General features: G+C 46.4%; 1 protein-coding gene across 2 annotated transcripts in view; it reads left to right on the forward strand.

Moving 5' to 3' along the window:
• Nucleotides 1-15,359, forward strand: part of ADAM8 (ADAM metallopeptidase domain 8) — a 97,385-nt gene that overhangs the window by 46,445 nt on the left and 35,581 nt on the right. For both annotated transcript variants that reach the window (XM_077821199.1, XM_077821200.1), the window contains exons 8-12: nucleotides 6,769-6,837; nucleotides 7,871-8,040; nucleotides 8,792-8,873; nucleotides 13,221-13,369; nucleotides 13,701-13,878. In XM_077821199.1, coding sequence (XP_077677325.1) covers nucleotides 6,769-6,837; nucleotides 7,871-8,040; nucleotides 8,792-8,873; nucleotides 13,221-13,369; nucleotides 13,701-13,878 — 648 coding nt within the window. The remainder of the gene's footprint in view (nucleotides 1-6,768; nucleotides 6,838-7,870; nucleotides 8,041-8,791; nucleotides 8,874-13,220; nucleotides 13,370-13,700; nucleotides 13,879-15,359) is intronic.

Genomic DNA, 15,359 nt, shown 5'->3' on the forward strand with positions numbered 1-15,359 from the left:
GCTGTATTATTTTCTTGGCTGTCCATACAACTTTTTCAGCCTCTCCATTCGCTTGTGGGTAAAGCAGCTGCTAGTAATGGGATCAAAATCTTATTTCATTTGGAATTACTTAAATTCTGCTGCGGTGAATTGTGGTCTGTTGTCTACCACTAATTGTTCTGGAATACCAAAATGAGCGAAAGTGGACTTCAGTTTCTCTATAACACTGCAACATGTTATGTCTTCCAAGTGCGTTATTTCTATATACTTGGAAAAATAGTCCATGACGACAAGGTAATGCTGTCTTCTGAATTTGCATAAATCTGCAGCTAGTCTCTTCCAAGGTCTGTCTGGCAGAGGTGTTGTTATTAAAGGTACTTTGTCTTAGTTCTGAAATGTTCACTTGCAGATATTTTATTCTTTATGTCCTTGCTGATGCACAGCCACCACACTGGTTGGCCCATTCACAGCATTTAGTTAATCCTTGATGTCCTTCATGGATGAGGTTTAGGATTTCTCCTGTCATTTCGTTTGGAATTGCAATGCAATTCCCTTTAATCATTGTGACATACCAGGGCACAATCCAGACCAGTGAGCAGCTGTGTCATCCCTGCCCTGCAACGTTGGATGCCCTACAATGCCCTGCTAAAGGAGCTCCCACCTGGGTCACCCACAAATAGCCCTCCAGCATGCAAGTCACACCCCTAGTGTCTGTGTGCAATTGTAGCCTGCCTGCCACACTCTGTCTCTCACTAGCCTTGTGTCTGTAGCCTGTCCCCTGGCTATGTGAGGTGGAGCCATCGTGACCCCTCTCAGTTCCTTCTCACCACCTGTTGGGTGGAGTGGGAGCTCTGTGTGGTTGTAGTCTAACAACTTTGCATTTATCCTTTCTTAGCCTAGTTTGTTGTACAATTAGTCAGTTAGTGTTTGTTAGTAAACTTAAAAAAAAGAAGAAAGCCATAGAATGTAGGGGTAGTGCTCTCTGGTGATGCCCTCACAGGGGTTCAGGCGCTGCCCTTCATGTGGAGTGGCGATCCCTAAGAATGCCCCCCCTCCACACACACACACAGTGCTTGCTCTACCTTGGCAAAGCCCACCTTTAAAAGTGCTGTTTGATCTGTAGATCATTTAAAAAGAAGACTCAGGTGTCATGGGGCCTTTGCCGCAACAGCACCTGCTTGAACAGGCCGTGTAGCCTGACCCAGCACTGAGGCCCTCCTCTGGCCACAGATCACCTTCCAGTTTGGAAAATGCTGCTGCTGCTGCTTGCTTCAGGGCAGGCGCCTCTCCAATGAGGCGCAGAAGCTGTTCTCCATCGTTGGCCCAAAAGAAGAGCTCTCATAAGACCAACCATGAGTGCTCCAGGACGTGGGGTGTCTCTTCTGCCTCCCCTAAGAGCTCAGGCTGGGCGGGACTGGCTCCAGCACACAGGATGGTGCGGCACCAAGTAGGGAGGGCAGAAACCCTGTTCCGTCAACTCTGGCTCTGGCCGCCCGGCATCTGTTGAGTCTGGTGCTGATAGGAGCAATACCAGTAACCACTATGTTTGTGACATCGGCATACCAGGCTTCAGTGGACCTACTCTGCGTTTCAGTCCCATCCTTACTGCTGGTCCAAGACTTTGCAAGACTGGCGCCTTCAGTAGCTCCATAGATGGAGCATGCCTCTGAACCGTTGGGCCCCTCGGCACTGCACTCAGATGCACCGTCTCAGTCGTTGGGATGGGAACGGCACCAAAGTCAATATGGGGTACCTCAGTACTGATACCCTCCTCAGCACTGGTGCAATCAATGCCACAGGTGTGTCCGTGGCGGTTGTCACCATGCTCGACATCTAGGCACTCAGGTGCTCCAGTGCCACTGTTTCCTCTCCAACCTTGCTTTTGGCGCTGATATATTTGGTATTAGTGATACCGGCTTCATCGGGAACACAGAGTCCAATCTCATTCTGGTCGATGGATGAGCCAGATCACCTTTTGGTTCCCTCAGGGTTGCTTTGCCTCTGTCCCCTAGATCCCAGGGCTCCTCCACTTCAGAGTCAGGATTATCATCCTCCCACTCCCTTTTGCCTGAGGAGGACTGAAGGCCACCAGTGGAGCAGTATGGCTACCAGGGTTGGCATGTGCCCTGAGGCTGGGATGGAGGCCCCTGGCCTGGTGCCTACTGGCCACCAATGCCTTACCCATACCAGGGGCCCCCTGGCCTCAGTGGGACACTCTTCTCTCCTGGAGGTCTCATTCGTCGTCCCAGTCAAAGGTGAGATCACCCATCTGCTCTGCGTTGGTGGCTGCAGATCAGCCACAGGCTCAAGCTCCCACGTCTCCTGGTCCTCTGGAGCCTTTGGACTTTCCCAGTCCGGATATGTTATCCCAGGAGCAGGACCCAGCTGTGGCTCAGCCAAGGTCCTCATCCCTGTACAAGATGGTGCTGCTGGGTTAATCCTCCCCTTCCACCCCAGAGAGCTTTAAGGCATACTAGCACCTTTTACGCTAGGTGGCTTCATCCCTGGGTATTCAAGTGGAGTTTCTCCAGGAGAATACCCACAAACTCATGGACAATTATCCGCCCTCTGATCCTGGGAAGGTGCCACCCCATAAATGATGCACTCCCCAATAAATGATGCAGTTCTCAAACCTGCGAGAGACATTTGGGGTACTCTTGCCTCAGTATCACTGGTGGCTAAGTGCTTGGAGAAGCGCTATTTCATGCCTGTACTGGGATATGAAGGGTTCTATTCCCATCTGGTCCTAAACTCCCTGATGATCATGGCAATGAATGACAGAGCCCAGCAGGGCTGGTTCAAGTCCACATCAAAGGACAGAGACTCTAAGCGGCTGGACCTTTTGGGCAGAAAGATATATACCTCATTGTCACTAGATGACGATCGCGAATCAGCAAATTTTGCTGTCCAGATATACTTTCTCACTCGGTTTCAGAGTAACAGCCGTGTTAGTCTGTATTCGCAAAAAGAAAAGGAGTACTTGTGGCACCTTAGAGACTAACCAATTTATCTGAGCATAAGCTTTCTCACGAAAGCTTATGCTCAGATAAATTGGTTAGTCTCTAAGGTACCACAAGTACTCCTTTTCTTTTTTCTCAATCGGTTGGCTGTGTCCCCCTATGTTTTCTCAGCGTGGGGCATCCTCACGATCAATCTATTTGCGATGAGAGAAAACAGGAAGTGTTGTCTTTTCTGCTGTCAGTTGTGGGGGACCCAGCCCGGGCTCGCTCTCTGATGCCTTCCACTGCAGCTGGCAGTCGACTACACGCCTTCCCTCCTGTTCCAATTGTTCCTAAGGTCATCACCAAGCTCAAGGAGGATTGAGCCAGACTCATCCTCATCACGCCAGCATGGCCGAGACAGTGCTGGTTCTCAGACGTCCTCGCTCTGTCTGCCCAGCCTCCCATGCTGCTTCTTCTCCGCCCTAACCTCCTCACAGAGGGCCATGGCCACACCCTGCATCTGGCAATCAGCTCCCTGCACTTTACGGCATGGATGCTGCATGGCTGAATGAGGAGGAAGAGCATTGCTTAAAGGCTGTCCAGCAGGTCCTACTTATCAGCAGGAAGTCTTCCACTTTACTAAGTAGGCCATCCTAGTGGGAGAGGTTTTCTGTGTGGTCCTCAGTCTGCAGGACCCATCTGGTGGGGCCTTCCATCCAGGACATCTTAAAGTACCTGCTACACCTTAGAAATTGGGCTGGGCACTCAGTTACCTGAGAGTGCACTTGGCAGCAATATCAGCATTTTATATCCCCCCCCCCCCCCCATCCAAGGGAAATCGTTTTTTTCCAATGCTATGGTGACAAGGTTTCTCCAGTCCGAGAGACAGCCCCCCTTTGGGACCTGACCATTGTTTTAGCAGCTCTGAAGAGGCCTCAATTTGAGCATTTTGCATCCTGTCTTCTGCTTCTCCTGTCTCAGAAAATTGCGTTCTTGATAGCCATTACCTCTGCCAGGAGGGTGGATGAATTGAATGCCCTGATGGCGGGGTCCCCCTACATGCAGTTCTCCAGGGACAAGATAACACTCCGACCACACCCTAAGTTCTTATCCAAATTGGTCTCTTAATTTCATTTGAGCCAGGCTGTGTGTTTTCCTGTGTTCTTCCCTAATCCACATTGCTTCCGGAGGAGCAGTGCCTCCATATGTTAGACATGAGATGGTGTCTATCCTTTTACCTGAACAGAACTGAACTGTTCATGCTTCGCCTCACCTGTTCTTGTCATATGTGGACCGTATGAAAGGACAAGTGGTCTGTGCACAGGCCATCTCCAGATGGATAACATTTTGTATCAGGACTGTGTATGAAATAGCATCAGCAACGCCTCCTCAGCAGATATGAGCTCATTCGACAAGAGCACAGGCAGTGTTGGTAGCGTTCCTTAATGACATTTTCATATTAGACATTTGCAGGGCAGCCACATGATCATCCATACATACATTTACAGACCATTATGCTATCACTACATCTTCCTGAGCAGACACTAGTGCAGTAGTTCTCAAACTTTTGTACCAGTGACCCCTTTCACACAGCAAGCCTCTGAGTGCGACCCCCCCCCCTTATAAATTAAAAACACTTTTTTATATATATTTAACACCATTATAAATGTTGGAGGCTAAGCGGAGTTTGAGGTGGAGGTTGACAGCTCGCGACCCCCCATGTAATAGCCTCGTAACCCTCTGAGGGCTCCCGACTCCTGGTTTGAGAAGCCCTGCACTAATGTCAGAGCAGTCCTGCGATCCTTACTCTGATATATTTCAAGCCCCACCTCCTACAGGGAGTACTGCTTGTGATTCACCTACTTGGAATACACCTCTGCATCTACTTGAAGAAGAAACGGTTATTTACTGTAACTGTGGTTCTTCGAGATGTGATGCAGACGTGTATTCCACGACCCACCCTCCATCCCCTCTGCATCGAGGTAGTTCCTTGAACGTTCAGTGTGAAGGAACTGAGGGGGGTTGTGGTGGCATTGCCTCATATAATCAGGGAAGGAGCGACAGACACAAGACATGAGCGCCACCCCTCTACAGGTACTGCTAGGCAAAAGTCTCCAGCTGCGGCGTATGGGGCGTGCACACACTTTTACCTAGAATACCCATCTGCATCAGATCTTGAAGAACCACAGTTGCAGTAAGTAACTGTTTCTTATATTAGGTCCGTTATTTCTTTAAAAGGAATAATATGCCAACTTATTATTTCAAGTAGTTATTCAGGCACTTTGATTTAAACACACTGCATTAGATGAAAAAATAAAACAAGTTCATCAACTGCAAATAGTTAGATTTGAAGTGCATACAAGTAATGAGGCATAAAAGTCGGAAACAGTTACAAGAAAAATAAAGATAAAATTCAACTGGTGCCTAACTTAACAAACTATGTTAAATACAAAGCAAAGTTTTCTCACCACACGTTTTTCAGCAGTTTTACTGACCAAACTTCTTAGGTCAGAACTCCTCCCCTAGTCCATGAGCTGCTTCTTTTGTCTCTTCAGATGCAGTGAATCGATGGGCAGAGAGAGAGAAGGGTGCCTTAGGTGTTTGTCCTTCCTTTTCATAGTTTCAGTCACCCCTCTTGAAAAACATTTCTAGCTCGGTACCAGGAGACAAAAAGTCTATGTGGAAGAGGTTCCCTGCTGCTTTGTTCTCACCTGTTTGCGCTTCTTTTGTTTTCCTTCCTGCTTGATGACTCTGTTTATGGCTTAAATGCAAATTAAGCAGAGCACCCATTCTTTTGTTTCAGACAGACCTGCTTGGAACATGTGTTAATAACACCATATAGTGGAATCTTATAAATTCATATACAATGTTGCCACACATATTTTTCCAGGAAAATAATGACCAGCAAATTATGAGTTTTCAAATGATACTTCACAAGGCATACTTTGTACAAACGTTATTACAATAGTGTGAAGGGTGGGAACACAGGGGTATATTCTGTCACAATCATGAGTCCATTTGACTCTCTTAGTTACCCACACACTGCATAGTCTCTTGTCACTTCCTTAGTGTCCTTTAGATACTTGGACCAACCAGCCCTAATGTAATTTAGATCTTGAAGTTGCATGTCTCTCAAGGTTGCTTGTTGTAGCTGGTGTAGTCTCTTTTCCGGCACTGGTCTGTATGTGTCTACACATCCACGTACAGCTTTACATCATCTTTGAGTTAATGGGTAGATGAGTGTGATGCTGGGATATGTGACAGAGGGTCTGCTACTACCGCATTTTGCTCAGGAACATATTTAGCAATTTGATTAAATTGCATTAACCGTAGCAATAGACTTTCGTGTCTCAGTGGTCTTGATCCAAGTGCTTGATCTTTTCCATTGATGAGGGTTATAAGTAGTTTATGGTCTGTTACCAGTGTAAATGAATCCAGTTCACACAGGTAGCTCTAAAAGTTCTCTCATCCCCATACGCTTGCCAGATGCTCTTTTTCAATCTGTGCATTTCGTTTGTCTGCGTCTGTGAGTGTGTGAAAGCAAAATGCATCTGGCTTCCACTCAGGTCCATGTTGCTATAAGACTATACCACCTAGGGCATAGCTGCTTACATCTGCGCTGACCCCCATTGTGGGTTTGTTCACATCACAGTATTTGAGAACTTAGCTTACTAGAGAGCTACACCAGAAGTGTTCACTGTAGGATCCTTTAATATCCTGCCAGGAATGGCTGTTGTGAGCTTAAATAAGGTGTGTTACATGTGGCACACCCACAGGCTGAACAACCATACGGTTGAGCATTCCATTACAGCAGCTTAATTGGAAATCTCTTTGTTTCTTCCCTTAGTACAAGAAATCCAAAGACATGCGGATGATTCAGAATCGCATGAAGGAAATTGTAAATCATGTTGACAAGGTAACAGTGAGGTATCCCCAGGCTGCAGTGAGGATGGGGTCCTGTCCTGCAATTCTTGCTCAGGCAAAGCTCCCAGCACTGCTAAGACCGTTCCCGCAGACTCCCATGTTATAAGGCTGGCAGAACTTGTCCCATGGTTTGCTTGCAACAATGAACTCTTGATACACAGACGAGTCAAAATACAAGATCACTTTCCTGTTTAAGGGACAAAAGACCATTGCTCCAGTTTTCAGCCTATATAAGAATAGAAACTGGGGCTGATTGGAATGTCTTCCTGTGCAAAGTACGGGGCCCATCTCAGTCCTGCTAGGCAACCAACCAGATGGAAAATTTATTAACACATTCTCTGTATCATGGTGTTTGTGGCAGGCACTTTCGAGAGACAATTGTTTGCAGTGTGTAAGCAGCGTGCTGGGGCAGTACAGAACGGGAGAAATGGCACTTACAGACTCAGGCCTGATCTGGCAGGTTCCTGAGCACTCTGGCCCTGATCCAGGAGAACCCATAAGGATGTGATTACCTTTAGGAATATATGTAGACCCACTGATTTCACAAAGGCTGGCCTAAGGCTCAGGCCCTAGTGGGGCTGCTGCTGGGTGCCCGCTAGTACTGCGTGTCATGCCATTGTCTAGCCCTAAATTAGTCTGGGAGAGTTCAGTTCTCCTCAGAGCAGCACAAGTGCCCTTCCCGTTGCTTTTGGGATTGTCAAATCATGTGGCCCAGAGCTGCAGGCCAAACAAGAATGGTGAAAACTACCTGGGTGTTAAAAGCTGACTGAAATGTGACGGCTTCCTCCTGATCCCTTTGATAGGGATCCACAGGCAGAGCCTGGCCTGCGGGGGGGGGAAGCAGCAGTAGAGGCTATGGGTTTGGAATTGCATTCTGAGTGAAAACGATGAATTCTCCCTCTCCCAGAAGGGCACAAGGCTCAGGTACCAAGCCTCCGTCCTGAGTGTTGCCAAGTGCCATCTTTGTGTGGAGAGATTCTGTCTCCTGCAGTCCAGCTCTAATACAGTCTCGCTTTCTGCTGCAGCTTTATCAGACTCTTAATATCCGTGTGGCCTTGATAGGCCTGGAAGTCTGGAGTTACAAAGACAGGATCACTGTGAGTCCAAACCCAGACACCACACTGGATAATTTTCTTCACTGGCGAGAGTCTGAACTGTTACAAAAGAAGAAGCATGACAATGCCCAACTGATCACGTAAGCACTGCCATTACACTGCCCACAACATGAGCCAAGGCTGCTGACCGTGGGCACAGGGCGCTGGGGAGCCCAATGCTGGGGCTGGGATACTTACAGTATCTGATGCAGTAGGAATGCCCAGATGTGGTCTGATGTCCATTGTTGGGTTTAGCGTGCGAACGCTGGGTGGGATTGGTGGCCTGTGATACAGACTGGGTGATCTGGTGGCCCCTTCTGGCCTTAGACTCTGTTACTCTGAATTGTGTGTGGCAATGCTAGCGTAGTAGGACTGGTCAGAGAGAGCAGTGCAGGCATCCCTGACTCTGAGAGGGCTGGTACAAGCTGCTTCAGAGGGCGGGGCAAGAACCATGAAGTGGCCAGTTCTGGGATAACCTTCCCACAAGTGACATGCCTTCCTGACCTCCATCAGTTAAGTCTTGAGGGTCATTCCCTAGAGCAGGAGGATTTAGATCTCTTGCATATTTTTGGTATAAATGGAGATGTTGCTGGGAGCTGCTGGTGGGGTTTCTGGGTTGCTGGGGTAGCTGGGGGGACATGTGGGGAAGTTGGGGGGAGTTTGGTTAGCTGGGATATGTGGGGAGTAATATGTAGACAGGGCTATAGTTGATGTGGTACACTGTGTTTGGGGGACACAGTACCAACACTAGCATGCTGTGCCACTGGCCACGGATGTGGCAATGCTGCTTGAGGCCACAGTACTAATTGTGGATGATGTTTGTCCTTTTATGAGTGTTTTGCCTTCCTGCAGAGGCATAGACTTCCAAGGCACAACGGTGGGACTGGCCAAGAAGTATGCAATGTGCACCAGGGACTCAGGAGGAGTAAATCAGGTGGGGCTTGATAACTGCTTCCATTCTAAGCAATAGAAGAGGGACAGAAGTGAGATCCCAGAGCTGGGGGCACGCCAGGGCCTGATGGCAAAGAAATCACCCTCTGCTTCTGGCTGATCTGTACCATTGGCTCCATGGCTTCCCATGCTCTTCCTGTCTCCCCATCAAACTGAAGGCTCTCTGTGCTTTGCCTTTCTGGCTGCGAGTGACACATGCTCATGCAACCAGGGAGGGGCTATCTCCAGCTCTATCCAGCTGTAGGCCTCTCTGTGCTGGCTCAGGGAGATCAGAAAGGCCAAATCCTGCCCAAATGGCACATTCCATTGTGATCTGTGACCTAAACACTTAGGGCCACACTCAGCTGCCTGTGAGCAGCTTTGATTGGTTTGACCAGACTTGACCCTGGGGGTGCTGCAGGTACCCATCAGCGACATGGACGGAGATGTATGGTGGACGAGTGGCTCCTGAGTAGCCTGGAGCTTTCTCTGGGGTGGAATGTACAATATTCAAACTCTCTTTTTACAAATGTTTCAAACACATGGAAAGAGCCCAGCTGCTCTCCCAAAACAGCTACAGTGACACAAGACCTTTCCTTTTTAGCTGCCTGGGACTTGATTTATATATTAAAAAAATCAGACTCTTTGAATGTTCCCCTTCACCCTTTCTCTATCCACACCCAAGCCTCTCAGCCCAAGAAGTGAGCCCTCAGGAACTGAAATTGTTATTAAATCTCCATTTGGGTCCGCGCTGTTGTATTCTGTATTTACTGGAATTGTAGTAGTTGACTTCTGGTTTTCTAGCCAATTAGGGCGGCAATGGAGCTTGATTTCAGAGGAAACATAAGAACGGCCATACTGGGCCAGACCAATGGTCCCCTGTTCTGTTCACTCCCTCTAAAGCCTCTGGTAGCAGCCACTTCTGACAGTGGCTGCTACCAGATGCTTTAGAGGGAGTGAACAGAACAGGGCAATTACCAAGTTAACCATCCCCTGTCATCTAGTCCCATCTTCTAGCAGTCAGATACTTAGGGACACTTAGAGCATGAGATTGCATCACTGACCATGTTGGCTAATAGCTATTGTTGGATCTATCCTTCATGAACTTACCTAATTCTTTTTTGAACCCAGTTATACTTTGGCCTTCACATCATCCCACGGCAACGAGTTCCACAGGTTGACTGTGCGTTGTGTGAAGAAGTACTTCCTTCTGTTTGTTTGAAACCTGCTGCCTATTAATATCATTAGGTGACCATGGTTCTTGTACCATGTGAAGGGGTAAATAAAACTACCTTATTCATTTTCTTCACATCATTAATGATTTTATAGATCTCTATAATATCCCCCCTAAGTCAGCTCTTTTCTAAGCAGAACGGTCCCAGTCTCTTTAATCTCTCCTCATGTGGAAGCTGTTCCATACCCCTAATCATTTTTGTTCCCCTTCTTTGTACCATTTCTAATAGACCTTTTTTGAGATGGAGTAACCAGAACTGCATGCAGTATTCAAGGCATGGTCGTATCAGGGATTTCTATAGTGGCATTTTGATATTTACTGTTTTATTCTCTCCCCCTTTCCTAATGGTTCATAACATTTTTCGCTTTTTTGACTGTCGATGCACATTGAGCGGCTGTTTTTATGTCTTCCAATGTGCGTTACTTTGCATTTATCAACATTTTGTTGCTCAGTCACCCAGTTTTGTAAGATCCCTTTGGAACTCTTCGCAGTCTGCTTTGGACTTTGGTATCTTGAGTAATTTTGTATCACGTGGAAACTGTGCCACCTCACTGTTTACCCCTTTTTCCAGATCATTTATGACTAAGCTGATGAACAGCACTGGTCCCAGTACAGATCCCTGGAGGACACTACTAATTACCTCTCTCCATTTTGAAAACTGACCATGTATTCCCACCCTTTGTTTCCTGTCTTTTAACCAGTTACTCATCCATGAGAGGACCTGCCCTCTTATCCATGACTGCTTACTTTGCTTAAGAGCCTTTGTTGAGGGATCTAATTAAGGGCTTTCTGAAAGTCCAAGTACACTATATCCACTAGCTCACCCTTGTTCAAATATTGGTTGACCCCTTTAAAGAGTTCTAATACATAATATCCTTTTATAAGTCGTGTTGACACTTCCCCAACAAACTGTGTTCACCTATGTGTCTGATAAATCTGTTCTGTACTATAGTTTCAGCCAGTTTGCCTGGTACTGAAGTTAGGCTTACTGGCCTGTAATTGCCAGGATCGCTTCTGGAGCATTTAAAAAAATTGGCATCACATTAGCTATCCTCCTGTCATCTGGTACAGAAGCTGATTTAAGCGATAGGCTTCATGCCACAGTTTGTAGTTCTACAATTTCATATTTGAGTTCCTTCAGAACTCTTGGATGAATCCCACCTGGTTGTGGGGACTTATTACTGTTTAATTATCAGTTTGTTCCAAAACCTTCTCTTCTGACTCCTCAATCTGGGACAGTTCCTCAGATTTATCACCTAAGAAGAATGGCTCAAGTGTGGAAATCTCCCTCACATCCTCTGCATTGAGCACTGATGCAAAGAATTCATTTAGCTTCTCCGCAATGGCCTTGTCATTCTTGAGTGCTCCTTCAGCACCTTGATTGTCTAGCTATGGCCCCACTGATTTTTTGGCAGGCTTTCTGCTTCTGGTGTACTTTAAAAAATTTTGCTGTTAGTTTTTGTGTCTTTTGCTAGGTGCTCTTCAGATTCTTTTTTTAGCCTGCCTAATTATACTTTTATACTTGACTTGTTTATGTTCCTTTCAATTTTTCTTAGTAGAATTTAACTTCTGATTTTTAAAGGATGCCTTTTTAACTCTAACTGCCTCTTTTACTCTGTTTAGCCATACTGTCATTTTTTTGGTCCTCTTACTTTTTTTTTTTGTCATACACATTTAATTTGTGCCTCTATTATGGTGTTTTTTAAAAATTTGCATGCAGTTTGCAGACATTTCACTCTTGTGACTGTTCCTTTTAATTTCCATTTCACTAGCTTGCTCATTTTTGTGTAGTTCCCCTTTTTGAAGTTAAATGCTTCTGTGATGAGGGCTTCTTTGGTATTCCTCTCCCACAAGGATGTTAAATTTAATTACATTATGGTCGCTATGACTGAGCAGTTTGGCTATATTCACCTGTTGGACCAGACCCTGTGCACCACTTAGGACTAAATCAAGAATTGCCTCTCCACTTGTGGGTTCAAGGACTAGCTACTCCAAGAAACCTACGTTAATGGTGTCTAGAAATTGTATCTGTTTTCTGTCCTGAGGTGACATGTACCCCAGTCAGTATGCGGATAGTTCAAATCCTCCATTATTATTGAGTTTTCTATTTCGTAGCCTCTCTAATCTCACTGAGCATTTCAAAATCACCGTCACCATCCTGGTCAGGTGGTCAATAGTATATTCCTACTGCTAGAGTCTTATTATTCAAACATGGAATTTTCTATCCATAGAGTGTCTATGGTACAGTTTGATTCATTTAAGATATTTACTGTATTTGATGCTATGCTTTCTTTTACAGAGAGTGCCTCTTCCCAACCAGCATGACCTTTTCTGTAATTCCTGTATATTTTATACCCTGGTGTTATCGTGTCCCATTGATTATCATCAGTCCACCAAGTTTATGTGATGCCTATTGTATCAATGTCCTCATTTAATACCAGGCACTCAAGTTCACCCATTCTAGTATTTAGACTTCTAGCATTTGTACACAAGCACTTATAAAATGTGTCAATATTTAGTTGTCTGCCTTCATGTGATGTAAATGAATGGGACTTTTTTTCATTGGGCTGCTTCTCTTCAGCTCCTACCTGTACTTTATAAACGTCTATCCTTTCCTCTTTACTAAGATATAGAGAATCCCTGTTAACGGATCCTCCCCTAAGAGATGTCTCTGTCTGAACGGTGTGCTCCTCCACACTGGTTAGTTTTCCCCCAGGCTTTAGTTTATAAACTCCTCTCTGACCTTTTTAATTTTACCTTCCAGCAGTCTGGTTCCATTTTGGTTTAGGTGGAGCCCATCCTTCCTGTATAGTCTCCTCCTTTCCCAAAAGGCTCCCCAGTTCCTAATAAACCTAAATTTCTCCTCCCTACACCATCGTCTTATCGATGCATTGAGACCCTGCAGTTCTGCATGTCTAACTGGCCCTGCACTTGCAAGCATTTCAGAGAATGCTACTATGGAGGCCCTGGACTTCAATCTCTTACTTAGCAGCCTAAATTTATCTTGACATTGAACCAGGCAAGAAACTATGGTGATGGGCATGGTAGAAACCCAAAGAAAGATAGGACTGAAGCTTTTGGAATCCACTAGCCTGTATCCTTCTTATTGTTGCATAGGACCACAGCTTGAATCCTATAGGAGCTGCCTCAACCGTGGCTCATGAGATGGGACACAACCTGGGAATGTCTCATGATGAAGACGTTGGTGGCTGCAGCTGCTTGGCCCCAAAGACCGATGGAGGATGTGTTATGGCAGCTAGTGTTGGGTAAGGAGAACAAAAAGAGAATGGCCATGGGCGTCGAGCATCACTGTCCAGTGTACGTATTGACCTCGGATTGAACACATCAGGCTGGTGCCCCTGTAGTTAAGGTACTCACTTCCATTGAAATCAATGGTAGCACTCTTATGGACTTTAGTGAGAGCAGATTGAGTCCTCATGGACATTTTCTTCTTCAGCTTTATGTTTTTTGCAAGGTTCGACTCACAGATGTTTTAGCTGTGAAGGGATAGAGGGTGTTGTGCAGTTAGTGGTGGTAAATGGAGCTTTTAACCAGAAAGTGCTGTTTGCCATAATGCCTGTTTTTCTTTCCCTCCAGCATGATTTACCCAAAGTACTTCAGCAGCTGCAGTGTAAGTGACCTGCAGAAGTTTCTAAGTGATCCCCGGACTAGCTGCTTACTGAATATCCCCAAGGCTGATGAGCTGTACGGGGTGCCTGTCTGTGGAAACCAGTTTGTAGAGCGAGGGGAGCAGTGTGATTGTGGGACGCCCAAGGTATGTTGACTCCCACTGGGAGATTTTAAATAAGGGAAGGGAAGCGTGGCAGCGGAACTGTGGGTTGGTCTGGAACCCAAATGCCCTGCCACTGCATACGAGCTGACCAGAGCCAGTGAGCTGTTTTTGTTGCTGCAAGCAGATTTCCAGAGCCCCTGCTGCTGTAGTTGCCTGATGAATAACACTTCCTTCCTGTGTTCTTCGCTTGGTGTTGCACATATTTCTGCTTAAAAGTGACTTGTGAAAGATGTTTTGCATCTTCAGTTTGTGCCCCTTGGTTTTGCTTGTTTGTGCTGGATACAGAGGGACAGAGAAGCTGTTTTTTTTTTTTTTATCGTAAACAATGATTTCTTCTGCTTGTTTCAGCTTCACACATGGCAAATGTGGCTTCCCTAGTTGTGTTTGAGGACTTTCTGGGTGACATAGAGCATATGATTCTTACTATGTATATTGCAGCAGTGCCTGAAGGCCTCAACCAAGATCAGAGTCTCAGTGTGCCAGGCACTGTACATACACCTAGTGAGGGACAGTCCCTGTCCCAAACAGCTCACAGTCTGACCAGAGCAGACAGACAGAGTAGGGGAAGGGTTTGGACACACAGGCAGAGGCCAGGCAAGGAAAGATGTGCCAGTGCCTGGTTAGGGCCAGCATTTTGTTGGGTTTTATTTTGGCATGAAAATCCCCACAGTCTCTACTGATCCACCTAGTGGATCGGGGAACAGGCCAGAGACCTTCCCCTCTGGTGGAACCCACAGTCCAGTTCAACTTCTCTGGTATCAAGTAGGGAGTTGGGGGGAACCCGGGCCCACCCTCTACTCCGGGTTCCAGCCCAGGGCCCTATGGATTGCAGCTGTCCACAGTGGCTCCTGGAACAGCTGCGTGACAGCTACAACTCCCTGGGCTGCTTCCCCACGGTCTCCTCCCAACACCTTCTTTATTCTCATCACAGGACCTTCCTCCTGATATCTGATAACGCTTGTACTTCTCAGTCTTCCAGTAGTACGCCTCTCACTCTCCACTTCTTGCACCTCTTGCTCCCAGCTCCTCGCACGCACCACAAACTGAAGTGAGCTCCTTTTTAAAACCCAGGTGCCCTGATTAGCCTGCCTTAATTGATTCTAGCAGCTTCTTAATTGGCTGCAGGTGTTCTAATCAGCCTGTCTGCCTTAATTGTTTCCAGAAAGTTCCTGATTGTTCTGGAACTTTCCCTGTTACCTTACCCAGGGAAAAGGGACCTACTTAACCTGGGGCTAATATATCTGCCTTCTTTCACTCTCATGTAGGCATCTGGCCTGACCCTGTCACAATATGTATTAATGTTTCAATTTCAATTCAGATTTCAAAAAAATCACTAAATTGGCAACACTGCATGTAACTAGTTCACAAAACTGGTGAGGGTGTTGGGGAAATTCAGGGGGGTAAACACCCCCATGGGGGGCTGTAGGGAAATCCATTGCAGCCTCACTTATTCCCATTTCTAT

Source organism: Eretmochelys imbricata, chromosome 7 (assembly GCF_965152235.1).
Source record: "Eretmochelys imbricata isolate rEreImb1 chromosome 7, rEreImb1.hap1, whole genome shotgun sequence".
NCBI classification, from domain to species: Eukaryota; Metazoa; Chordata; order Testudines; family Cheloniidae; genus Eretmochelys; species Eretmochelys imbricata.